Consider the following 25,747-nt stretch of genomic DNA (forward strand, 5'->3'; position numbering starts at 1 on the left):
TTTTAGATTTGCCCAAACAAGGAGAGGGTGGTTTTCAGTGCACAGCCCAAGGATGGATGGATGGATGGATGGATGGGTAAATGGGCAGATGAATGGAAGGATAATATGATATCTACTCTAAGATCATGAATAGAAATTCTGAGAAACCAGAGAAACTCACTTCCTCCCTGGTGATCAAAGGGTTAAGAAACCAAAATCAAGGCAGAACAGCTTAGAAATCTCACCTCTTCGCCAGCCTGGGCCACAATGTTGAGCCAATAGTAACAAAGAATTCCAATGATTGATATTTTCAGAAAGATGTTTCTAAATAACAGAAGAGAAAACAACTACCATTACCTTCCATGACAGTCATTAGAACTGTTTGCCGGTATTTCCCTTTGGTCCCGTGGTAGGACTGAAACTTCCGCTCCCCTCTGGTTTGAGTGGGGCCATAGGGCTAGTTCTGGCAAATGAGTTGTGAGCAGAAGTGATGTGTGTCCCTTTGTGTCACTTCAAGGCTGGAGCATTTAAATGCCAGTGAGATTCTCGAGCTCACTGTCTTCCCTCTGGAATGGCCATCAGCATTGCTGCTCTCAGTCTGGATCCCTGTATGAATAACATGTCCGAAACCCCCTCCCCTCTACAAGGGACAATACAGTATGAGCAAGAAATAAATCTTTGTGTTCTAAGCCACTGAGACTGAGTAGAGAGGGGATGTTTGTTACTGCAGCATAACCTAATTTATATCAACTGACCTAACCTCTTTTGGCGCATCTCCAAACTATCTGACTTCACTGCTCACTGATCGTAGTAACAGTAAACGTACATACTATTCACTGGGTGCTGACCATAGACAGTACACTGGGTTAAGAACTTTACTGAACCACCTTAATCTTTACAACTTAATGCTTACAACTTTATAACTCTTAATCCTTACAATCATATCATCATACAGATAGTATTTTAAGTCTATCTTACTGATGAAGAAACTGAAGCTTAGAGGTGAAACAATTTGTCCAAGGTCACACAGTTTGCAAGGGGTTGAAATTGAGAACCATCTGCTCTAACAGCCTGAGCTCTTAAACCCAGTCATTTTGCCTTAAGTCAACACCTGCTGGTTTTTATAGGGCTTCAGCATTGCTGTGCCAAGAACTGTGTGCCACTAGACCAGTGGTTCTCAAAGTGTGTCCTCCAACCAGTAGTATCGGCCTTATCTGCAAACTTGCTAGAAAGGCAAATTTTCAGGCCCCACCCCAGAGCTACAGAATCAGAAACTCTGGGGATGGGGCCAAGCAATCCCTTCAGGTAATTCTAGTGTATGCTGGAGGTTGAGAACCACAGTGTTAGACGTAAGTTCCATTAAGGAAGGGAACTGGATCTGCCTTTTTCAATGCAAGATCCCTGATCTCTCGCCCATACCTCGCTTGCAGCAGACACTCCATATATCTGGATTAATGCATTAGTGTACCTTTATTGCAGGGTAGTTCCATATTAAAGTTGAAAACACACTCGTCTAAGCTGAGGAAAGCTCATCTTAGATCAAAAAGAATTGTCTATTTCTGAGTTTTCCCATTCTCTCTTCATGTAGAGAAGATTTTGAATATTTTGTGAAGCGGTACGAATGGCTGATGTCTATGAAAAGACAATTAACCTCTTTAGGGATCAGGAAAAACACAAATAGCAAAGTGATTGGTTCAAAATGGCCCGCTGAGGGGCGCCTGGGTGGCTCGGTGGGTTAAAGCCTCTGCCTTCGGATCAGGTCATGATCCCAAGAGTCCTGGGATCGAGCCCCCACACATCGGGCTCTCTGCTCAGCAGGGAGCCTGCCTCCCCCTCTCTCTCTGCCTGCCTCTCTGCCTACTTGTGATCTCTGTCTGTCAAATAAATAAATATGATCTTTAAAAAACAACAAAAAACAAAATAAAACAAAACCAAAATGGCCCGCTGAGCATACAGGTCTACCACCCTCCCTCCAAATTCTTCAAATGAGGTTGGCGAGCTGATCAGAAGTCAGATCTCAGATGCCATGGAAGGCAAGGGCTCTCAAACTGATCAGTAAAGAAACTCAATTTGCCTTGTACAGACCTATTATTATAAACACCCATAACCAGGAACTGGTCAGGGAACTAGCCAGAAGAAGGAATAAGGACAAAATCTGGGTAATTTTATCCTTTGTTTATTGAAACCCCAGGGTCACCTCTAGCACAAAAAGGCACACTCTCCCAGCCAATGATTTGCCAAAAGCACCCCCTCTACCTCCATATGGGTGTGTGAATTACAAAAATGCCCCTTTTCCTCCCAGCCATGCCAATGGCTACCAAGGCTCACAGCTTGACTAATGGGAACACTGGATAAATTTCTGTCCCCACACAACTCCTCAGCCAGGAACCTTTTTTGCAGTCTACAATATACACATCTGTACAACTCATAACTGAGACCTATGTTAATCCTCAAGCTGATCGCAATTGGGAGAAAGATAAGCCCTTACTTTGAGCAAAAGGCAGATGGACTTCACCGTATTTTCTGAGCACTTTTTGGATTTTCTGGCTACAAAACATTTTATTCTTGGACTTCTTTCTGGAAAACAGCACTTTGGTACTTGAGCCTAACCCTAACTGCCCTCCATGGAAAGGGAGGCTGGTGTTGGACAAGGCAGGCACACCTACCGGATCAGGAGGGTATAGACTTCATGCCGTGGCATCTCGTACCGCTCCACCAGCCTGAACAGGGAGTAGAGACGTGGCACAGCCAGATTGATGCAAGACACAAGGAAAGGCAGTAACAGCACTGCCCCGGGGTTCCTGTGGTTCTTCAGGAACTGCAGAGGACGGAGGGAAAGAACTGAGATGCCAAGTGTGCACTGAACTCTTGTCAGCCTCCCACAGAAGGCTGTCCACAATGGGGAAACCCCAGGAGTAGCTTCTCTGGGATTAGCTATCAAGGTACCCATTCTTGAGCACTTACCCTGAGCCAAGCATCACCCACATGACTGCATGTAATCCTCAGGACAGCCAAGCAGGTGGGTATGAATAGACTTATCTAATGGGCAAACTGAGGTCAGAGTGGCAAAAATGCTTGCCCAGGGTCACTCACTGCCAAGTGGAAGATTTGAACCAGGTCAATGTGTCTTAGAGGCCTGAATGCAAACGGCCATTCTCTGATTTTATTATCCTCAGCAAGAGGTTTGGGGCGACAAGAAGGTGTGCCCTGGCCATTGGAGCAAAACCGTAGATCTGGTGAAGCTACAGCACATGGGTATCGATCACTGTAGAATTTTTCCTCCCCTCTCCTGTGCAGCCCTGTTCTTTTTCACCAGGCTTCGCTGTCATTGGGTGCTGAATTAGGAGAAAGGGGGGGCCTCTGCCAGACCATGCCATACCTTTGTATGAGGTCAAGAGAGGCACCCCTTCCTTCATGTGGATGCAACACCCTGGTATTTGGCTCAGAGTGGGGTCTCGGGTGCCCCTCGGCCAGGTATCCTTGGAGTAAGGGATTCCTGTGGATTTTTCTTCTGTCTCCCACTACCCCCTTCCCCACCCCCACACCTGATCCTGCCTCCCTTAACCTCTGGATGGTTTTTGAAAGCCCCACTTCCCTTTTTGGCAAATATTTTTATAACCAGGGTAAGATAGATTCAAATGTTGTCCCCTCCCCATGCTTATGAGCTTCAAGACCTGGGGCCAGATGCATAGCTTCTCTGAGCCCCTTTTCCCTGTCTGTATAATGAAGAGATTATCATGTAACCCCTAGAGTCATTTCAAGAATTAAGTAAGACCAGGGGCACCTGGGTGGCTCACTCAGTGAAGTGTCTGACTCTTGATATTGGTTCAGGTCATGATCCCGGGGTCCTGGGATCAAGCCCTGCATCAGGCTCCATGCTCAGTGGGGAGTCTGCTTAAGATTCTCTCCCTCTGCCCTACCCCCACCACTCTCTCTCTGCCTCTCAAATAAATAAATAAATAAATAAATAAAAAGAATTAAATGAGACCAAATAGGGCAAGGTCTGACCCCTAAATAACACAGGTAGGACATCATTCACTCATTCACAGGAAACTGTAGTTGCCAATGAATATGACCCCTGCCTGGCATAGAGCAGACGTTCAAACAACTCCACTTCTGCCTCCTCACCCCGTTACCTGCCCTCCTTCACTTCTGGTGGGTGTAGAGAAAAGCTTCCAGGTGAAGAAGAAACTCAATAGTCTTGTTTATGCCTACAGCTACCTGGTCACATCCTAAGTAGGGCATTGCTAAGGCCTTAAGCACTGAGACTTAATTTCCCCTCTTTCAGGGCACACCTTAGTATGGTTGATGACAAAGCCTTAGATTTATATAATCCCACATCCAATTTCTTGCTGGCTTCTCCTTTACTTATTCACCCATTTGGCTGAGCATCTACTACGTACGAGGTATTGGGCCTAAAAGCCCCAATACTATCTTTTAAAGACAGATGTATAAACAGGTGTTTTCAATACTACACGAGAAGGGCACAGGGATAGGAGGAATACCCAACTCAGTCCAGTGAGAGTGGTGCTGGTGAGGAAATGACTGTGCTGAGGTCTAGAGGAGGAGGAGTTTGCCAGATAAGGGAATTAGGGGAGATGGGGTGGAGAATGAACTGCATGTTTCCCATCTCGAGATAAGGAAAGGCATGGTGTGTTCAGGGAAGTGTGTTCAGTTCGGTATTGAGTGCTGGTGTGTAGAATATGGGTAGTTGTGGGGTGTTGAGACTGGAGATATAGGCGGGGTCAGATCATATAAGTTCTGTCAATCGTGCCATGGAGGATAGATTTTTATATTGAGGGCACGAGGAAGCCAATAAAGAAAGTGACATAATCAGACCCACCTGTACCACAATTCTAGAAGTCAGCAAACTGGCTACAATGAGCCCCTTTTCGAGGGGATCTGAAAGTCAAAACCTACAGAAAAACAGTACTTTGCCCAGATCACCCAGCTAATTAGTCTCCAAGTTCATATCATTAGGAAATAAAGAAAAAAGCAAACATCTTTCATCACCCACAGTATTGGACACTAAGTAGACTCTTCACCTAACTCTTCTCTGGTCCTGACCACACAACCCACAAAACCACGTACCATCATTCCTGTTTTTTGCAAGTGAGGAATACAGGGTTCAGAAAGGTTAACTCATTCACAAAAGTCCATCAGATCACAATACTTCCTGAGTATCTACTCAGGGCCAGGGGCAGTGGGAAGCACATTTTTATTAGAAACCCCAAATCCCAGGTCTGTGGTCCAAGTGCCCATCTCTCCACTAGCCCAGAGCTTCTAGCTCTGAGGTGTGCACACACATCACCTGGGGACATGGTAAAGATGGATTCTGAGTCCATGGGCCAAGGAGGGACCCAAGATTCTGCAATTTTTCACAAGCTTCCACCTGATGTCAATGCTGCTGGCCACGGGGTCTGGTGTGAGCAGCAGCCTTCTCCTGCTCTCCCCTCCAGCATCCCATCCCTTCACCTGGTTCTGTGCTCTGGACTTTGGGGCTTCTGCCCCTGTGGTTACCTCTGAGTTGTTCTCAGCCAGGTAGTAAACAGCGACACAGCAGGCAACCGCCACTCCAGTAGACACAACCCAGGCCGCCAGGTGAGCAGAGAAGCGGATCAGCTGCTGATTGAGCGTTAACTTGACATTCTCCTGACGGATTTCTGACAGGTTTTCCTACAAGCACAACGAAGTCAAGCGGGCCCACAGGACCCTCTCCACTGTTAGCAAAGATTCTCCAGGTGAATCTTTGGCACTCTGAGACATAAACCCACCCCAGAGCCACAGAAGAAAGGGGAAAGTTCATGTTGGACATGGATTATGAGAGACCCATGGGAAAAATCTCAAATGGACCAAGAATCCCCATCAGGGTGTCAAACACCTTTCAGGAACAGAAGGCACCAACAGATTAGGACAGTTGTCTTGAGGAAAGTTCTTTCAAGTCATGAAACTCTTTGTTGAAAAATAAGGCTGGGTATTTATACCAAGGAAGTTAGCATTTTCAAACCTCTTATCAAAGCCCTTGCTTATAAATTCTGCTTGCTCTTTTTTTTTTTTCCTATTTCTCCCATTTCCACCACCAAGCCGCCGCCCGCCTCCCGCCCCCCATCCAGGCAACCACCAGTTTGTTCTCTGTATTTAAGAGTCTGTGTTTCGGGGGGTGCCTGGGTGGATCAGTCATTAAGCATCTGCCTTTGGCTCAGGTCATGATCCCAGGGTCCTGGGATCGAGCCCCACATCAGGTTCCCCGCTCAGCAGGGAGCCTGCTTCTCCCTCTCCCACCCCCCCGCCTTGTGTTCCCTCTCTCCATCTCTGTCAAATAAATAAATAAATAAATAAATACATCTTTTTTTTTTTTAAGTTCGTGTTTGGGTTTTTTGTTTGTTTATGGGTTCCCCGCCCTTTCTTTTTAATAAATGTTTCTCTACAGACCAGAATTTCTCAACCTCAGCATCAGTGAAATATTCAGCTATTATTCTATGTTGTGACAACTCTCCTGTATATTGCAGGATGTTTAGCAACATCCTGGCCTCCACCCATAGACACCAGTAGCACCCTCCCCCTCACTGTGACAATCAAGTCTCCAGATATTGTCACATGTCCCCTGAGGGGCAAAACTGTCCTGAGTTGAAAACCACTGGAAAAAAAGTGTTAAACTTGGAACTGTGAGGTCAAGAAGCATTTACACTTAACATTTTGGTATAAATCCCTCAGCTGCCCCCTAGGAAGCTTATACCAACTACAGAGCTACCACAGCATGTGAAAAGTTCTTTCCCTAAACCATTACCAGCACTGGGCATTATGAATTTTTTTTAAGATTTTATTTATTTATTTGACAGAGAGAGAGAGACAGCGAGAGAGGGAACGCAAGCAGGGAGAGTGGGAGAGGGAGAAGCAGGCTCCCCACCAAGCAAGGAGCCCGATGCAGGGCTCAATCCCAGGACCCCGGGATCATGACCTGAGCCGAAGGCAGACGCTCAACCACTGAACCACCCAGGCACCCCAGCATTATGAATATTTTTAGGTGTTTTTGGTTCTGTTTGTTTGTTTTTCTTTTCTTTCTTCCTTTTTTTTTTCTGCCATGCTCAGGAACCACAAAAAAAAATCATTATTACTTTAAGAAAAGTTACAGACATACTGAAGGAAGTTGGCCATGGGAAGGTGTTGTGTAAAGCAAGCTTGCCTTACCCTTATTTCAGTGCTAAGATTCTTCTGTTTCAGCTTGACAGCTCTTTCGTGAGTGACGGTGAAGTCCCAGCAGAAAATCAGTTTAGCAATCCCTCTGGAGTAAAGGTGGGGGTTGATGAAGTTGTTCCGGAAATACCTGGCCATGCTGGGGAAGGCAGAAATGAAAATACTCAGAGTTATTGAAGCAGACCCTGGGGATGCAGGAATTAAACAAAGGAAAGTCTGATCATTAACAGCAAAAGGCAACATGGAAGAGCTAGCGGCAGGTTCTACTGGGACAATAAGATCACAGACATAATGGTTACGAGCGCTGGCTTTAAGATCAGAAAGCCTGGCTGACTATCCTGGATGGCGACTTGGGGGATCTTTGTTCTTTCAACTGCTATGAGCCTCATATATATAATATATCTATATAATAGGATATATATATATAATACATATATATATAATAAATCTATGTAATAGGAATAATAACAGGACCCCCATTCACAGAGCTTTGTATGAGTTTCTGCTTGTCGCTGCACCAAAGTGCCCCAAACTTAGTGGCTTAAAACAACACACATGTATTCTCTTATTGGAAGTCAAAAGTTAGAAGATGGTTCTAAACTCAAGGTGTCAGCAGAGCTGTGTTCCTTATGGATGCTTTGGGGAAAAATCTGTTCCTCTGACTTTTCCAGCTTCTAGAGGCTGCCTGCATTCCTTGGCTTATGGTCCCTCTCAACTTCAAAGCCAAGAGAGCAGTATCTTCCATCCTCTCTGACCTTGACCCTCCTGCCTCCCACTTATAAGACCCTTATGATTAAGTGGCCCATTTTAACATCCTTAATTTAGTCACATCTGCAAAGTCCCCTTTGCCAGGTAAGGTAACATATTCACAGCTTCTGGGGATTAGGACCTGACCTCTTTGGGAGGCAGAAGGGCACTGTTCAGCCCACCATGAGCGGCAACGCAGTGTTTAGAATAGTGAGCTCTTTATAAAAGCAGATGCTGTTATCACAGTGACGACAGCAGGACTCAGTGACATCAGCCCAGGAAGCACTTAGCACTGAGCCTGACACATAAAAAATGCTGAGTAAAATGACACTACCTCTCCAAAATTTGCCACCACTGACTTAACCGCAGCTTAAGAAACATTTCCTAGTTTGAATAAAATAGAACAAAACGAAATCTCATTTTTTGAGTTAGAGTGCTGGCAGTGAGGTTGTTATGGGCTGAATTGTATATCCTAAAAGTTCATATGTTGAAGTCCTAACCTCCAGTACCCCAGAAACAACAGTATTTGGAAATCGGGTCTTTACAGAGATAATTTTATTAAAATGAGGTCATCACGGTGGGCCCTCATCCAATATGATTGGTGTCCTTACAGGAAGAGGAGATTAAGACTCAGACATTCATTGAGGAAAGACTGTGTGAAGTCACAGTGAGAAGGCAGCTGTCCATATGCCAAGGTCGGAGGCCTCAGAAGAAACCAACACGCCAACACCTTGACCTTAGACTTCTAGCCTCCAGAACTTGAGAAACACATTTCTGTGTTTAAGCCACCCAGCCTGTGCATGACGGTTATGGAAGACAGAGGCTGAACATCTGTACCTCCTCTCTGACAGCTGTCAAAGGGACAATTGTCCCTCCGTGCCCTTCTTGCCATATAACTAGTTGGGTCACTGCATCCTGATTTTCAGACTGACCAATTTCTTTGAAAGCACACAAAAACCTCCCTCCTTTACCTAAACTTATAGTCTATGTTTTAAAACAGGAACAATCAGGGGTGCCTTGGTGGCTCAGTCAGTTAAGCCTTTGCATTTGGCTTAGGTCATGATCTCAGGATCCTGGGATCGAGCCCTACATCGGGCTCTCTGCTTGGCGGGGAGCCTACTTCCCCCCCCCACCCCCGCCTGCCTCTCTGCCTACTTGTGCTCTCTCTGTCAAATAAATAAATAAAATCTTTTAAAACAAATAAAACAAGAATGATCAGACAGCAACAGGAAGTCGAAATTGCAGAGAAACTGTTTCCTGGGTAACCTTTGAGTCTCTTGAATTTTACCTAAATCTAAACCAAGCTTAGAATCAAGAAATGCAGACACTCTTATACCTGAATAGCAAACTGAAAAAACAGATGATCAAACATGCTCCGATTGTGAAGAGATAGGCCAGCTGCATGTCGTAGGATGCCCCACCGTTTCCGTGCCGGATTGTAGAATTGGTGTAAAAGCCATAGTACATCACTGTGTTTCTAAAATAACCCTGGAAGGGATAATAAACCCTAGGTCAGGTGGGTCAACCGAAAAAAACAATGACTATGGTCAGTCAGCACAGTGCATCTCTCCCATCTGCAAGAAACTTGCATCAGTCAATTTAGACATTTTGTTTGCAGGGAAAGGGCACCCAAGGCTTCTGAGAATGCAGACATTTCATCACAAGGCTTTTTAAGCTGGAAAGGACTCTCAAACCCTCCTTACAATGGAGGGACCCAGCTGTCACCACTTGAAACAGTGATCAAGCAAATCATGACGAAAACCAGGAAAGCCAGGCATTAGGGGCCTCTGTCATCTGTTAAGTATTATGGTCAAACATGTTCAATAGGAAAGGAATCAAGCCATTAGGTCTAAATTTCAATTTACAGGAAATAAGGGACCAGAGGAACAAAGCAGGGAGTCCATAGGAAACAAGTCTGCATGACAACTGGCCCGGTTTCTGCAACAAGTCAATGTCAAGAAAAAAGGGGGCTGTGTCTGGAGAGATCATTCTATATTAACTGAGAATTCAGAGAAAACGGCAAGCGAATGCAAAGTATAGACCTTAACTAGATCCTGGTCTGAAAGACCAGGCTAGGAAAGATGTTTTGGGCACAGCTGGGAAAAATCTGAATATAGTTTGGATTTTAGATGATAACAACTTTTAATTTTGCTAGGGGTAAGGACTGCAGAAAGTATCTTTATTTTTCAGAGATGCATGTTGTAGAAATTTGAAGTAAAATGTCTTGATGTCTGTAATTTACTGTAAAATGCTTCCAAAACCTAGTAAGATAAAACAGTATGAAAAAATGTTAACAATTTAAAAATCTAGGTAGTGAGTATATGAATGTTTACTTACTACTCCTTATTTTCCTATATGTTTGAAATTTTTCATAATAAAATGTTTCATACATACAAATGTAAAAAATATGCATTAGGGGCACCTGGGTGGCTCAGTCGTTTAAGTATCTGACTCTGAGCTCAGCAGAGGTCTTGAGTCTCAGGGTTGTGAGTCTGCCCCCTGTGTTGGACTCCTTGTCCATATATACACACATGCACATCATAATGAGGAGGAAAATGAAAACGAAATGTATACAATAATTCCACTTTAATGAATTTATCCCAAGGAAAAATTTTTAACAGAAAAAGAAATTAAAAAGATAAATGGAAGAAATTTATTTATTTTTTAAATGTTATTTATTTATTTATTTGACACAGAGAGAGATTACAAGTAGGCAGAGAGGCAGGCAGAGAGAGAGGAGGAAGCAGGCTCCCTGCAGAGCAGAGAGTCCGACACGGGGCTCGATCCCAGGACCCTGGGATCAGGATTCGAGCTGAAAGCAGAGGCTTTAACCCACTGAGCCACCCAGGTGCCCCGATAAATGGAAGAAATTTAAAAAGTAAACTTACAACATTCTACTTCAAGAGTCAGAAAATTTTTTCTGTAAAGAGCTAGAGAGTAGGGGCACCTGGGTGGCTCAGAGGGTTAAGCCTCTGCCTTCGGCTCAGGTCATAGTCTCAGGGTCCTGGGATCGAGCCCCACATCGGGCTCTCTGCTCAGCAGGGAACCTGTTTCCCTCTCTCTCTGTGCCTGCCTCTCTGACTCCTTGTGATATCTCTCTCTGTCAAATAAATAAAATCTTAAAAAAAAAAAAGAGCTAGAGAGTAAACCTCTTTGGCTTGGCAGCTACAGTAATAACTCCACTTGGCCACCATAGTAGGAAGGCATTGCTGACACATAAAGAAAGGGATGTGGCCATGTTCTAGAGGAACTTTATTTATGGGCACAGATTTGAATTTCATGTATAATTTTCATGTTTCACAAAGTGTTATCCTTGTTTTGATTTTTTTTCAACCATTTAAAAATGTAGAAACAGGTGGCAGACCAGATTGGCCCCCAGCTGTAATTTGTCGATTCCTGGTCTACAGAATACCAATGGCAGAAATGTCTTCTAGAAGGTAGACTCACAAGGCAGGGGCCATACATCTCTCAGTAGAGAGCTGGGTAAATAAATTATGGCTGCTGTTAAAAAGGATACCACTGACCTATATCGATGCTCAAGATACACAGTGAAGCAAAAAATGTTGCAAAGTAAGACCTCAGTATCCTGTTTTTTAAAAAATTTTTTAAAGATTTTGGGGCACCTGGGTGGTTCAGTGGGTTGGAGCCTCTGCCTTCGGCTCGGGTTGTAGTCTCGGGGTCCTGGGATTGAGCCCCACGTCGGGCTCCCTGCTCAGCAGGGAGCCTGCTTCCTCCCTGCCCCGTCTCTCTCTCTGCCTGCCTCTCTGCCTACTTGTGATCTGTCAAATAAATAAATAAAACCTTTAAAAAAAAAAAAGATTTTATTTATTTATTTGAGGGAGAGAGAGAGCACAAACAGGGGATGGGACAGAGGGAGAAGCAAACTCCCTGCTGAGCAGGGAGCCTGATGCGGGGCTCGATCCCAGGACCCTAAGATCATGATCTGAGCCAAAGGCAGAGGCTGAACCGACTAAGCCACCCAGGCTCCCCATCTTTTTTTTTTTTTTAATGTTTACCTATCTACCTACATATTGACCTAAGTATCTAACTGTATATGTTTGTATGTACATATCTATGTCCATATAGAAAGAAAAGGGTGGACAAAGATATGCTCTGAGCTGAGGCATTAAACAAGGGAAAAGGCTAACATGGACTTTCACTTAGTTTGCTCTCTTCCACAGTAGGTATCTTTCAAAAGGAGCACAGTATTTTGTAGAAAAATAAGAAAGAAGAGGTAACACTATGAACACCAATAAGAGATGTCTACCATAGAGTGGGTAAAAAAAGCAAGTCATAGGTGGTATATATGATTAATTCACCTTTTGTCAAAAAACAAAGGGATGCAGATGTGTGTGTGTGTCTGTATGTGGATGTGCGTATGTGCACAGAAAGGAAATTGTGAACAACACAAACTATTACATGGTTACCTTTAAAGACAGAAAGTTGGGACGCCTGGGTGGCTCAGTCATTAAGTGCCTGCCTTCGATGTTGTGATTCCTAGAATAGTGCTTTAGCATTATTAATGAACCATGAGAGGAAGCACAAGGCTGTCCTCCTCAACCAGAGAAGTCAGTTGAAGGAAATGACTGATGAAAAGGCTGGCTGATGTTTAAGAAAATCACCATAACCATCAGTTACTGGTTTTAGTTGACAATATATAATGGTTTATTGTTGTCATTGTCCATGCCTACAGATAATTTATTTTGTATTTTTGAATAAAAAGACATTTGTACATTATTGATAACTGAGTGCAAGAACCATGTACCAATGTACTGCTTTCAACTTAAATCACTGAGGCATTTTTACTACTATTCTGTTAAAATCAGGATTTTAGTGTTTGCCATCACTAGATGAAAAGTTAAGAAGCAGCCTTTTTGTGGAGAGTAAGAATAATTGTGTATAAAGTAGAGAAATATCCAATTATGTGACAACCTTTGTGTAATAAAAATTTGTTTAAAGTTAAACAAAAAAAAAGCGTCTGCCTTGGGCTCAGGTCATGATCCCGGGGTCCTGGGATCGAGCCCTGCACTGGGCTCCCTACTCAGCAGGAAGCCTGCTTCTCCCTCTCTCACGCCCCCTGCTTGTGCTCCCTCTCTCCCTGTCTCTCTCTCTCTGTCAAATAAATAATAAAATCTTAAAAAAAAAAAAAAAGACAAAGACTATTGTGTTGTGTATGTGTTACTTTGGGGGAAAAAAGATCTTAAAGCCTCATTTTTAGGGTACCTAGGTGGCTCTGTCGGATAAGTGTCTTGTTCTTGATTTCAGCTCAGGTCATGATCTCAGGGTCCTGGGATCCAGCTCTGTGTTGGGTTTCGCGCTCAGCGGGGAGTCTGCTTGAGATTCTCTCACTCCCTCTCCCTCTGTGCCTCCCCCCACTTCTCTCTCTCTCTCAAATAAATAAATAAATCTTTAAAACAAACAAACAAAAACCACAAACAAATAAATAACTAAATCCCCACTTCCCGTATCATTTGACTCCCAGGCAAAGTGAGAGGTCTGGAAGGGTGACCAGCAAGGTATGTCCAGGGGATTCCCAGCGGGTGAACCCCGGGTGGGCAAAATGAAGGACTTACCGCCCCTGTGAAAAACTCGAGTCCGGTGAACTGGAGGGTGTTCTTCTCGGCCACAGTAAACTGAGGGATTATGATAAAGCTGAAGGTCACAATGAACGAGAAAATGTTGAACTTCAAAAGCCACCTCAGAAAGTTAAAATAGGAAAGGACGCTGGTTCCAAACTTGCCTCCGATGACCTTGAGCGTCTTCTGCCACAGGCTGATGGAATCGAGCAGCTCTGACAGGCTGTTCTTAGATCTCCGGTAAGCCTGGGGAAGGGACACCAAGCAGGAGGCTTGACATTCCCTCAACAAACACCTGAGCAGGTCCCGCAAGAGCAAAGACGGCCACTGTGTCTAGAGAATTGTAACAAGCCAGGCATGCACTACGTATGCTTACAAAAATGATCTCATTGAATCTGCGGGACCACTCTTCAAGGTGAGTGCTATTATTACGTCCCAGGTTTGCTGTCGAAGGTGACACAGTAGCTCAGCTGTCCAAATAACTCAGCAACCTCTTAGACCTCTGCATCCCCACCTGGTTTCTCTGTACCTAGACTGACCCAATTTCTGTGGCTTTCAATGAAAGAGCACTGAACTTCGGTTTCTCTTCCCCTTGGATCCTTTCCATCCCCACTCTGCCACTTTCCTGTTTTTAACCTCTTGTGATGCCCATTTTATTGACTGCAATAGAGGCTTCTTACCCGTGAAATGGAGTTTAGACACTGGGCACAGCAGTTGACCTCAAGCATACGACGGGACTGCTTACTTTTCTCCTTGTCAACGATTTTCCTGTGGGGAACACCAGAAGAAAGGGAGAGACACCCTTGCTATGATGATTTTGTTCCCAAAATATTTACGGAGTGCCTGTGATGTGGTAGGCACAACCCAGGTAGTGAGACAAAAGAGAATGATTTCCCTGGCTTGTGGAACAGACATCTCTCCTAGTTGGAAGAGAAAGACAATAAACAATAAATAAAAGGTGTACTATGGAAAAGAAAAAAGAAAACAGAGCAAGTAAGGAAATTGGAAATCCTGGAATGTGGACTGTGCTGTAATTTGAAATAGCACAATATTCAAGCAAAAGCAAAGTCTTTAAGGAGGGGCGGGGTTAATGGCATGGATAAGGGATTGCTGTGTGCATAGGGAACAGCCAACCTGGGCCCCCAAGGAGGCTGGGATGGCTAAAATGGAATGAGCATGGGGAAGGAAGAAGGTTTTGAGTGATAACCATTGCAGGGGGAGGGGACCTATGAGTCAGTGGTCCTCAGCCTGGGGAGATTTTGACCCCCAGTGGACATTTGGCAAAGTCTGGAGACATTTATGGTTGTCAAACTCTAGGGGAGAGAGGTTTGCTACCAACACCTGATGGGTAGAAGCCAGGGATATGTTCAACCCCCTACAATGAGCTGGACAGAACCCCACAACAGAGAATGATCCAGTCCCCAATGTTGGTCATACTGGGGTTGAAAAATCCTGCTGTAAAGTCCCTGGGCCCCTCATAAGGCCCCTACCCTCTGACAGAGGCAGCCATGCAGAGTTTGAAATGGAAGAGTGTTTTCAGAAAGATCAGCCACATCTGGGCTCTCTACTCTGTTCCACTGGTCCATGTGTCTGTTTTTATGCCAGTACCATGCTGTCTTGGTGATCACAGCTTTGTAGTAAAGCTTGAAATCAGGTAACGTGATGCCGCCAGTTTTATTTTTGTTTTTCAACATTTCCTTAGCAATTCGGGGTCTCTTCTGATTCCATACAAATTTTAGGATTATTTGCTCCAGCTCTTTGAAAAATACTGGTGGAATTTTGATCAGAATGGCATTAAAAGTATAGATTGCTCTGGGCAGTATAGACATTTTAACGATGTTTATTCTTCCGATCCAAGAGCATGGAATGGTCTTCCATCTTTTTGTGTCTTCTTCAACTTCTTTCATGAGTGTTCTGTAGTTCCTCGAGTACAGATCTTTAACCTCTTTGGTTAGGTTTATTCCGAGGTATCTTATGGTTCTTGGTGCTATAGTAAATGGAATCAATTCTCTAATTTGCCTTTCTGTATTTTCATTGTTAGTGTATAAGAAAGCCACTGATTTCTGGACATTGACTTTGTATCCTGCCACATTACTGAATTGCTGTATGAGTTCTAGTAGTTTGGGGGTGGAGTCTTTCGGGTTTTCCATATAAAGAATCATGTCATCTGCGAAGAGAGAGAGTTTGACTTCTTCCTTGCCAATTTGGATACCTTTTATTTCTCTTTGTTGTCTGATTGCTGTTGCTAGGACTTCTAATACTATGTTGAACAAGAGTGGTGAGAGTGGGCATCCTTGTCGTGTTCCTGATCTCAACGGGAAGGCTGCAAGCTTTTTCCCATTGAGGATGATATTTGCTGTGGGTCTTTCATAGATAGATTTTATGAAGTTCAGGAATGTTCCCTCTATCCCTATACTTTGAAGCGTTTTAATCAGGAACGGATGCTGGATTTTGTCAACTGAGAGGATCATGTGGTTCTTCTCTCTTCTCTTGGTCCCTCAACTCTATCGTCAAATAATCTTCAACAAAACAGGAAAAAATATCCAGTGGAAAAAAGACAGTCTCTTCAATAAATGGTGCTGGGAAAACTGGACAGCTATATGTAGAAGAATGAAACTCGACCATTCTCTTACACCGTACACAAAGATAAACTCGAAATGGATAAAAGACCTCAACGTGAGACAGGAATCCATCAGAATCCTCGAGGAGAACATAGGCAGTAACCTCTTTGATATCAGCCACAGCAACTTCTTTCAAGATATGTCTCCAAAGATGAAAGAAACAAAAGCGAAAATGAACTTTTGGGACTTCATCAAGATCAAAAGCTTCTGCACAGCAAAAGAAACAGTCAACAAAACAAAGAGGCAACCCACGGAATGGGAGAAGATATTTGCAAATGACAGTACAGACAAAAGGTTGATATCCAGGATCTATAAAGAACTCCTCAAACTCAACACACACAAAACAGACAATCATATTAAAAAATGGGCAGAAGATATGAACAGACACTTCTCCAATGAAGACATACAAATGGCTACCAGACACATGAAAAAATGTTCATCATCACTAGCCATCAGGGAGATTCAAATCAAAACCACATTGAGATACCACCTTACACCAGTTAGAATGGCCAAAATTAGCAAGACAGGAAACAACGTGTGTTGGAGAGGATGTGGAGAAAGGGGAACCCTCTTACACTGTTGGTGGGAATGCAAACTGGTGCAGCCACTTTGGAGAACAGTGTGGAGATTCCTCAGGAAATTAAAAATAGAGCTTCCCTATGACCCTGCAATTGCACTACTGGGTATTTACCCCAAAGATACAGATGTTGTGAAAAGAAGGGCCATCTGTACCCCAATGTTTATAGCAGCAATGGCCACGGTCGCCAAACTGTGGAAAGAACCAAGATGCCCTTCAACGGATGAATGGATAAGGAAGATGTGGTCCATATACACTATGGAGTATTATGCCTCCATCAGAAAGGACGAATACCCATTTGTAGCAACATGGACGGGACTGGAAGAGATTATGCTGAGTGAAATAAGTCAAACAGAGAGAGTCAAGTATCATATGGTTTCACTTATTTGTGGAGCATAACAAACAATATCGAGGACAAGGGTAGATGGAGAGGAGAAGGGAGTTGAGGGAAATTGGAAGGGGAGGTGAACCATGAGAGACTATGGGCTCTGAAAAACAACCTGAGGGTTTTGAAGGGGCGGGGGGTGGCAGGTTGGGGGAACCAGGTGGTGGGTATTAGGGAGGGCACAGATTGCATGGAGCACTGGGTGTGGTGAAAAAACAGTGAATACTGTTACGCTGAAAATAAATTAAAAATTTAATTTAAAAAAATTAAAAAAAAAAAGAAAGAAAGATCAGCCACAGCTGACTTCTTTACCCTTCCATGAATCCATAGCATATACTTTGCTCTGGTGCTTTTCTGGTTTTCTTTGTCCACCCAAACGCCCACCCCCACATCACTGTCTTCCAAGGCTCGGCTCACATGCCCTCCTGCTTCACCCAAGCAGCCTGCACTGCTCCAGTGAGCCCTGTCACCGCAGTCTCTTCTACCTTGATTTGGCCTGATTTCCTTTTTCTCATGTGTAAGTTACTTGTTGACAAATCCACCTCCCCTGTCAGACTTTGTAAGTTATCTTAGCAGCCCCAGAACAATTGCATCATTGAATTATTTATTAGCAATTATTGCATCCACTCCAGTAGTTATTGCCAAGAGTACAAATGGCAAAAGAAAAAGGATGAGGAACAGTAAATGTGAAGTCTGATGGCTAAAACAGCCCTCATTCTTTCACTTTTTTTTTTTTTAAATTCCTGCCCTTAGAAAGCCTCTCTGGACTTTGTTTTTTCCTTCTGTTCTTTCCAGTAAACTTTTAATTTTAGAGTATTTGAGATTTACAAAAATGTTGCAAAAACAGTATAGAAAATTCCTATACACTATTCACCATTTTCTCCTATTAATATCTTACATTTCTTTTTTTTTTTTTTTTTTTAAGAGAGGGAAGGGGGAATAGCAGAGGAAGAGGGCGAGAGAGAACCTTAGGCAGGGTCCATGCTCAGTGCAGAGCCCAACGTGGGGCTCAATCTCACAACCCTGAGACCACGACCTGAGCTGAAATCAAGAGTTGGATGCCCAGGCCACTGAGCCACCCAGGCACCCCAACATCTGGCATTTCCATGGTAGTTGTCGAAACTAAAAAATCAACATTAGCGCATATGCCAGTACCTAAACTCTATACTATTCTGATTTCACTCGTTTTTCCACTAATGCCATGTTCTATTCCAGGATCCCATCCCACATTCCATTTAGTTGTTATGTCTCTTTAGAATCCTCTAGCCTGGGACTATTTTTCCGACTTCCCTTATTTTTGATGGTCTTGACAATTTTGAGGAGTGCTGGTCAGGTATTCTGTAGAATGCCCCTCCACTGGGGTTTACCTGATCTTTTTCTCTGGTGATACTGGGGTTGTGGTCTTTAGGAGTACCACAGAGGGGATGTGCTCTTCTAACCACAGATCTCTGGGGATGCTAACCTGATCACCTGGTCAAGGGAGTATTGGCCAGACCACATCCCTAGAAAGTTACTCTCCCTCACTTCCCATGCCCCATCCTTTAAAAGCACATCATTAAGCACAGCCCACACTCCAGGTGAGAGGAAAGAGGAGCGTCTATGTAATTTGGAATTCTTCTGTAGGAAGATTATAGCTTCTTTTGCATTCATATATTTCTTATTTTCTTTTTCTTTAAGATTTATTTATTGATTCGAAAGAGAAAGAGAGAGCCTGAGCGGGAGGAGCAGAGGGAGAGGGAGAAATTCTCAAGCAGACTCCGAGCTGAGCCTGATGCGGGGCTCAATCTCACAATGCCGAGATCACAACCTGGGCCAAAACCAGGAGCTGGATACCCAACTGAATGCATCACCCATGAGCCCTTGTTCTTTATCTTTCTGAGATGGGACACAAGTAGAAGACTGAAATTCATTTGAAATCTGGTTAAGAAGAAAAGCTTTGGATCCATACTTAAGGTTCCTTTTCTCTTCCATGGTTCTCGGCTGATTCTTGATGGCTTTAATTCTGTCTCTAGATGTCATTGGTATGAGAGATGCGATTAACTTCTGTCCTGTGGAGGAAAATAAATGGAATTTGATTTTGTTTCCTTTCACAGAATATCAACATTTTAAAAATATGGCTCTGGGGCACCTGGGTGGCTCAGTCATTAAGCGTCTGCCTTGGGCTCAGGTCATGATCCCAGCGTCCTGGGATCGAGTCCCACCCTGGACTCCCTGCTCAGTGAGAAGCCTGCTTCTCCCTCTCCCTCTGCTGCTCCCCTGCTGTGTTTCCTTTCTCACTGTACCTCTCTGTCAAATAAATAAATAAAATCTTCTTTAAAAAAATATGGCACTGACTCAAGCTTTTTTAAAAATTTTATTTATTTGAAAGAAAGAGAGCAAGCACATGAGTTGGGGGAAGGGCAATGGGAGAAGCAGACTCCCCACTGAGCCAGGAGCAGGACATGGGGCTTGATCAGGGGACTCCGGAATCATGACCGGGCTGAAGGCAGATGCTTAACTAAATGAGCCAGCCAAGTGCCCCTGAGCATGTTTTTATAAGAGCACAAGGAGAGAATAATTATATGGACTCAGCGATCCCCAAGCCACAAGTGAAAACAAGACAAGGTGGTTTGCTTGGCTTTTTTTTTTTTTAAGGTGGGCATGGAGCTCAATGCAGGGCTTGAACTCACAACCCCAAGGTCAAGACCTGAGCTGAGATCAAGAGTCGGATGCTTAACCGACTAAGCCACTAAGGCGCCCCAAGGTAGTGATTTTTTAACCTCAAAGCCAAAGCAAATGATAATGTTTGTACCCAATTCCAACTTGATATATATTTTTTTTTTCTGACAAGAAGCATTCAGCGAAGGCACAAGCCCCTGCCTGTCTGGTCAAGCTCACTCTCCTCCCCTACTTGAATGTCTAAATCACTTTCTCTTGACCCCCACACTCCAGGCCCTGGCACCTTCTTTATATTTCTTGACTGTTGTCATATGCTCTTCCAGCCCCTAGAATGACTTCCCCATCCTCTCCCAATAACTCATCTACACATCTTCACTCAGCATGGCAGATACTGTAGGTCACCTACCCCAGTAACTTCTCCTTTTTAATAGAACCCTGATTTTGTTTAGGAATCTACCCCCTCCTTCTCAAGGCCCTGAGCTTCTGCAGGGTGGGACCCATCTTCAGACACAGGGGGTGAGCCCCATGAGTCCAAGCTGAACCTCGCAGGTGACTGATTTAAGCACGAGCAGGTGACGAGATGTTGGCTAATGTTCTGGGATGGGTGATCTGCTGAGGAGTTTCCTGGAAAAGGTTTCTTCTTTCTCAAAAAAGAAAAACTGAAAAAGCCACACAAAAACTCCAAGAAAAAGAGAGATCCTTCTTGCTCTGGATGTTGTTGTGGCCACCTGTGAAGCCTGGAATGGCAGCCACCATCTTGTAATGAGGAGGAAGCCAACTGGAGGGCTGACGGGGGCAACAACAGAGAGAGCGGGGTGGCTCCCTGGTTGAGTTATTGAGCGGACCTCTCCGTTTGACCTAGTTGAGGTGAAAAGGAAATCCCCAAAAGAGAGCCACCAACTCACTCTGCTGAAGACAATAAATCTGTGTCTCTCCAGAAAGGAAAGGGCAGCTAAACAGAGAGGAAGAAAGGACAAGGAGGAGGAGGAAGAACAGGGAGATGTGGGGAGTCAGTAGCATGAGAGGAGACACCCCAATTTTCAATAAATGGCCCAACCCCACAAAATGCTTTAGTGTGGATGGATTTTTTTTTCCTTCCTAGAAATCACTGAGAGAGGCTGGACTTTATGTCTGGAGTATGATGGGCTGGAACAGAAACAGCAGCCAAGGAACCACTGTTTGGTCCCAGGAACAGGAAGGCAGGGAGGTGGTGTCAGTGAAGACCTGGTTTCATGGCGGACTTGGCAATAAAGGCCATCCTGTGTTGCCATCCAAAGTGGGGGTTGGAACTGGACCAAAGCAAGACAGTGGTTGAAGCGTCAGGCTTGGGAACCAGGCAGACCTGCATTTGAGCCCTGGTTCTGCCAGGTCATTTAACTTACTCATCAAGCACATGGAAGTCACAAATGAGCCTACCTCTCGAAGTGTGGGGAATAAGTCAAACTGAATTCAAAGGATAACAAAGAGGAAGTGTTTGGCTGAGTGCTGGGCACAGAGAGTAAGCTTGATCCAGGTAAACTCCTTTTAGGAGTTAGATGCTCCCAAAGTGACCCCTTCCTGAGTCTGTCATATCCTTAGATCATCTCCCAAACTTCAACCTACTTGATGTCTTAAAACTAAATAATCCTGTAGACAACTTGGAAGCCTTCCTTGTTCTCTTCCTAACTCCTTTCTCCCAGGGTCTCACTACCTTGGATGTTTTCATGTGAAGTACGAGACGTGTCTATGCCCACACTTCCTGGGCTATGAAGTGTCTGAGAAAATGACTCATTCAAAGATGTTGAAAACCGCAACAACTGCTTGCTCTTTTTGTCCTGTGGGCGGCTGAAACTCTGAGAGTCTGTCACATCAGTGTCAGAAATGGATGAGACCATGCCGAAGCTTGAGTTCACCAACGCCTTTTCTGGAACAACCCCAGATGGAACATTCTCAACCTCGATGATGATTTCGTTCACTTGGTCATCAGACAGCATCTCTTGTCTCCTCCCAGCCTTGTTCTCCACCGGAGTGGCCTTCCAAAGACCTCACAGAGCAGTCACACTGGCATTGTTGGGAGCCGCCAGGAAAACTGATGACAATCACAGAGGGAGGCCCCATTCACATTTTTTTAAAAGGCCAGGATGAGATTGCCAAAACCAGCCCTATACAAATCACAACAGAACTCCCCACATCGACACCAGAGGAGTCTCCTCATGAAGAGATGTGTTTTCCTGCGGGACCTCTGTCTTAGTAGCTAGGTAAGAAGTTGGAAACAGAACCCTTCATTAAAGACAATAGGGTTCTAGAAACAGAAGGCAGAGATTCTTCTAAATGACTCATAATCAAAGGGCAAGATTTTCCTTTTAATTTGGTGCCTCTGGCCTAAAACTTATATTTATAATTTTACATGCGTATATAAACCCAGGTGGGTTTATAGTAATATAATTATTATCTCCTGACTGCCTTGGGTAGCCCCCCCTGCCACTTGTCTACCCCCATATCCACTCTTCATTTTTCTTATACCCCCAGAAGATTCCTTTCCTCTGTAGGCACTAGCCTCAGCTAAAATTCTCCTAGCTTCTTTTGTGGCTAAAGATGGACCTGTAACCCCACCATTCTGGTCAATGAGAAACAGAGCTTCCCGGAATGCTTCCAGAATGACAGTCGGCCTGGTTCCACTTTTTGCTCTTCACCATTTCTCCTTCTTCCTCACCAGAGGCTGCCATTTTGAAAACAAGAAGACACACATTCAGCTGCAAGGGATGGTGGAGAAAGAAGCTAAGAAGGAGCTCAGTCCTGACAGCATCTTGGGCAGAGCTGCCATACCAACAGTGAACCCCTCTGATCATACTCCTTGTTACGTGAGAAAAATAAATCCCTCTATTGTGAAGCCATCCTATTTCAGTACCAGGCACCTGAACACAATTCCTACCCAACAGACCTGATTTGGAAATCGCCTCAGCCATGTCATTTATTTAATAGTTGGGGAAACTGAGGTACCCAAAAATTATTTGACCTTGATTCTCATCACACTCTCACTAAATGGCAGGATTGGACGAGGGCGCTCCTCCTTCTCCCCACCAGTGATAATTAATAGTAACAATGTCTGCCATTACTACAGGCCAAGTACTTTAGAGTATATAACTTAATTTTCATAATCACCCTATGCAGCATGTACAAAATAAACCCGATTTTGCAGCTAAGAAAACTGAGGCCCAAAAAGGTCAATTTGCCTAAAGTCACAAAACCAGCAAGTAGCAGAGCTGAGAGTCAAACCCAGGTCTGTCTGGACCCAAAGCAGGGCCTCTTAATCACTTCACCCCGGCCCCTTCCTGTAACGAGATGTTGATGTATCATTTATTCATTCATAAATACATGAATATTTATGAGTACCTGCCATGTGCCAGGTGCTTCATAGGTATATAGCATAATCCATGCAAATCCATCCATTTTACCAGGAGGCTGTCCACCAGCTAATTGTGTGTGGTTTGAGAATCCAAACCAATGCAAAGCAAAATGGTGAAGAAAACCAGATTCATCTTGGGTCCTGTATTTCTTTAATCCTCTCTGACTTCTGGGACTCTCCTTTTACCAACCTCAGGCTGGCTAGATAGAGCAGTCCAATGAAGTAAAAAGCCATTTCCTTTCCTCAATAGTTAAAACCATTTTCTGCTCTAGTGGGAACCAAAGAGAGAATGTGATCATTTATACGTCCATGGTTTTCCCTCCCACATAGGAATACCCAACCCTTGTAGAAGATATACCTCTCTCCTTGAGAAGGCTCTTAAAGAATGATGCTAGGGGCACCTGGGTGGTTCAGTCAGTTAAGCCTCCAACTCTTGATTTCAGCTCAGCTCATGATCTCAGGGTCAGGGGATCAAGGTCCATGTCAGGCTCTGCGCTCAGTGTGGAGTCTGCTTAAGATTCTCTCTCTCTCACACTGCCCCTCCTCCTCTCTCTCTCTTTCTCTTAAATAAATAAATAAAACTTAAAAAAAAAAAAAAGAATGAGGCAAAAGGCTGTCATATCGGCTACAATTTCAGAAGGTGAGACATGGTTTTAGGTCATGAGGCCCCTCGTTTGCACTATTGTATAGAGGATCCCATCAGTTGGTTTAGTCCTTGTTGTTCATAGATTTGCCTCCAAGTTTGAGTGTTCCCTGGCCCCTCTCCTCTTTTGCTTCCTTTTTATCTCTCCGTCTCTACCTCTGATCAGACCTTCATCACCCCACACAGTGATCCTTACAGAGCCTCCTAACTGATTTCACAGCATTCTGTCTTTCTCTGGTCCTACCGCTCCTAGATCCCAACATCATCATAATTCTACGATTATTCAGAAAAATTCTGATTAATGCAAACTCAGAGGACTTTGTTCCTGTAACTCTTTCACAAATTAATTCAACAAATATCTCTGAGCACCTACTAGGTCCCAAGCTCTGTACTAGGTATTTATCTGCAAGGTAACTCTACCTTCAACTCTTTGCTTCCCCCTGTCCTTCCCACCACACAAGCCAGTACATTTCACCTTGGGCCCATGTGAGTTGGGTTTCTGTCATATGAAACCAGAAGAGTCTGGTGAAGACACCTTGATATCCAGGAGAGAAAAAACTCTGCATATCTAAAAGACACCCCTGGTATGGTAAATTAAGCAAGTACTGCTTCAGTTACCACACCGGAGGTCAAAAGGAAATAGTGATGTCTGTATTGTCTTGAACACATTCCTCTCTAGAGCTGATTTTTTTTTTTAATACCATCTATTTAAGCCTTACCTTGGGGTGACTTGTGCCAGTCGCTTCCAGACAATGGTGGGCTTCCATAAACTGGGTGGGGGCTACTTTCACTCACATAAGCAGGGTTCACTGGAAACGAAGAGGCAGGAGACATCACCAATTAATCCCACCATATTAGACATTACTGCACAACTAACAGTCAGTAAGACCTCAACCTTGACCTCAAAGTCCTAACAGACTGATGACTGAGTGCCTGGATGGAAAACAGGACATAAATATGGAAACAATGCAATTAAGTACAAACAGCTTCAATTGATGGTTTTCATTTAAGTATAAGCCATGGTTAAAAATAATTGTTACAAGGGAATACTACTCAGCCATAAAAAGAATGAAATCTTGCCATTTGCAATGACATGGATGGAGCTAGAGGCTATAATGCCAAGTGAAATAAGTCAATTAGAGAAAGAGAAATACCATATGATCTCACTCATATATGGAATTTAAGAAACAAAACAAATGAGCAAAGGAAAATAAGAGAGAGAGAGAGACAAACTAAGAAACAGACCCTGAACAATAGAGAACACACTGATGGTTAGATGGATGATGGGAGTTGAGTGGGGGAACGGGTGAAACAGGTGATGGGAATTAAGAGTATATTTATCACAATGAGCACTGAGTAATGTACGGAATTGCTGAATCACTGTATGGTACATCTGAAAGTAATATAATGCTATAATTCTAGAATATTAACTACACTGGAATTAAAATTTAAAACTTGATAAAAATTTAAAAATTATTATACTAAGATCCAGAATATACCTACACATATATAACTGAAAAACAAGTTTCACTAACAATACTTTGCTTGACTACATAAAAGGATCTGATATATTCTTATCCTATTCCATTCCTTTTTTTTTTTTTTAAGTACACTCCGTGCCCAGCAGCACAATGCAGGACTTGAACTCAAAACCCTGAGACCAAGATCTGAGCTAAAATCAAGAATCGGTTGCTTACCGACTGAGCCACCCAGGCGCCCCCATTCCATTCTTTTCTATCTCATTTTTCAGAATTAATTTCACAACTTGTTAACGAGCTACAACTCAAGTTTGGAAAATACTTATCTAGGGGGTTGAGCAGAGAACATTTAGGGCACTGAAACTCTTCTGTATGATACCGTAAGGGTGATACATGTTATTATACATTTGTTCGAACTCACAGAATTTATAGCACCAAGAGTGAGCTCTGATGTAAACTACAGACTCAAGATGAAATAATGTGTCCATGTAGGTCCATCAATTG

The 25,747-nt window shown here is 43.7% G+C and overlaps 1 protein-coding gene across 1 annotated transcript in view; it reads right to left on the reverse strand.

The window, feature by feature from the left end:
• TMC5 (transmembrane channel like 5) overlaps positions 1-25,747 on the reverse strand; it is a gene marked incomplete at both ends in the record, with an annotated part of 50,325 nt that overhangs the window by 17,537 nt on the left and 7,041 nt on the right. Inside the window, 9 exons of the mRNA XM_080830450.1 lie at positions 225-303; positions 2,646-2,797; positions 5,500-5,655; positions 7,168-7,312; positions 9,257-9,408; positions 13,494-13,742; positions 14,177-14,264; positions 19,028-19,127; positions 24,485-24,574. Coding sequence (XP_080686576.1) covers positions 225-303; positions 2,646-2,797; positions 5,500-5,655; positions 7,168-7,312; positions 9,257-9,408; positions 13,494-13,742; positions 14,177-14,264; positions 19,028-19,127; positions 24,485-24,574 — 1,211 coding nt within the window. The remainder of the gene's footprint in view (positions 1-224; positions 304-2,645; positions 2,798-5,499; positions 5,656-7,167; positions 7,313-9,256; positions 9,409-13,493; positions 13,743-14,176; positions 14,265-19,027; positions 19,128-24,484; positions 24,575-25,747) is intronic.

The sequence above is a fragment of the Martes martes genome, assembly GCF_963455335.1.
Source record: "Martes martes genome assembly, chromosome: 18".
NCBI lineage: Eukaryota > Metazoa > Chordata > Mammalia > Carnivora > Mustelidae > Martes > Martes martes.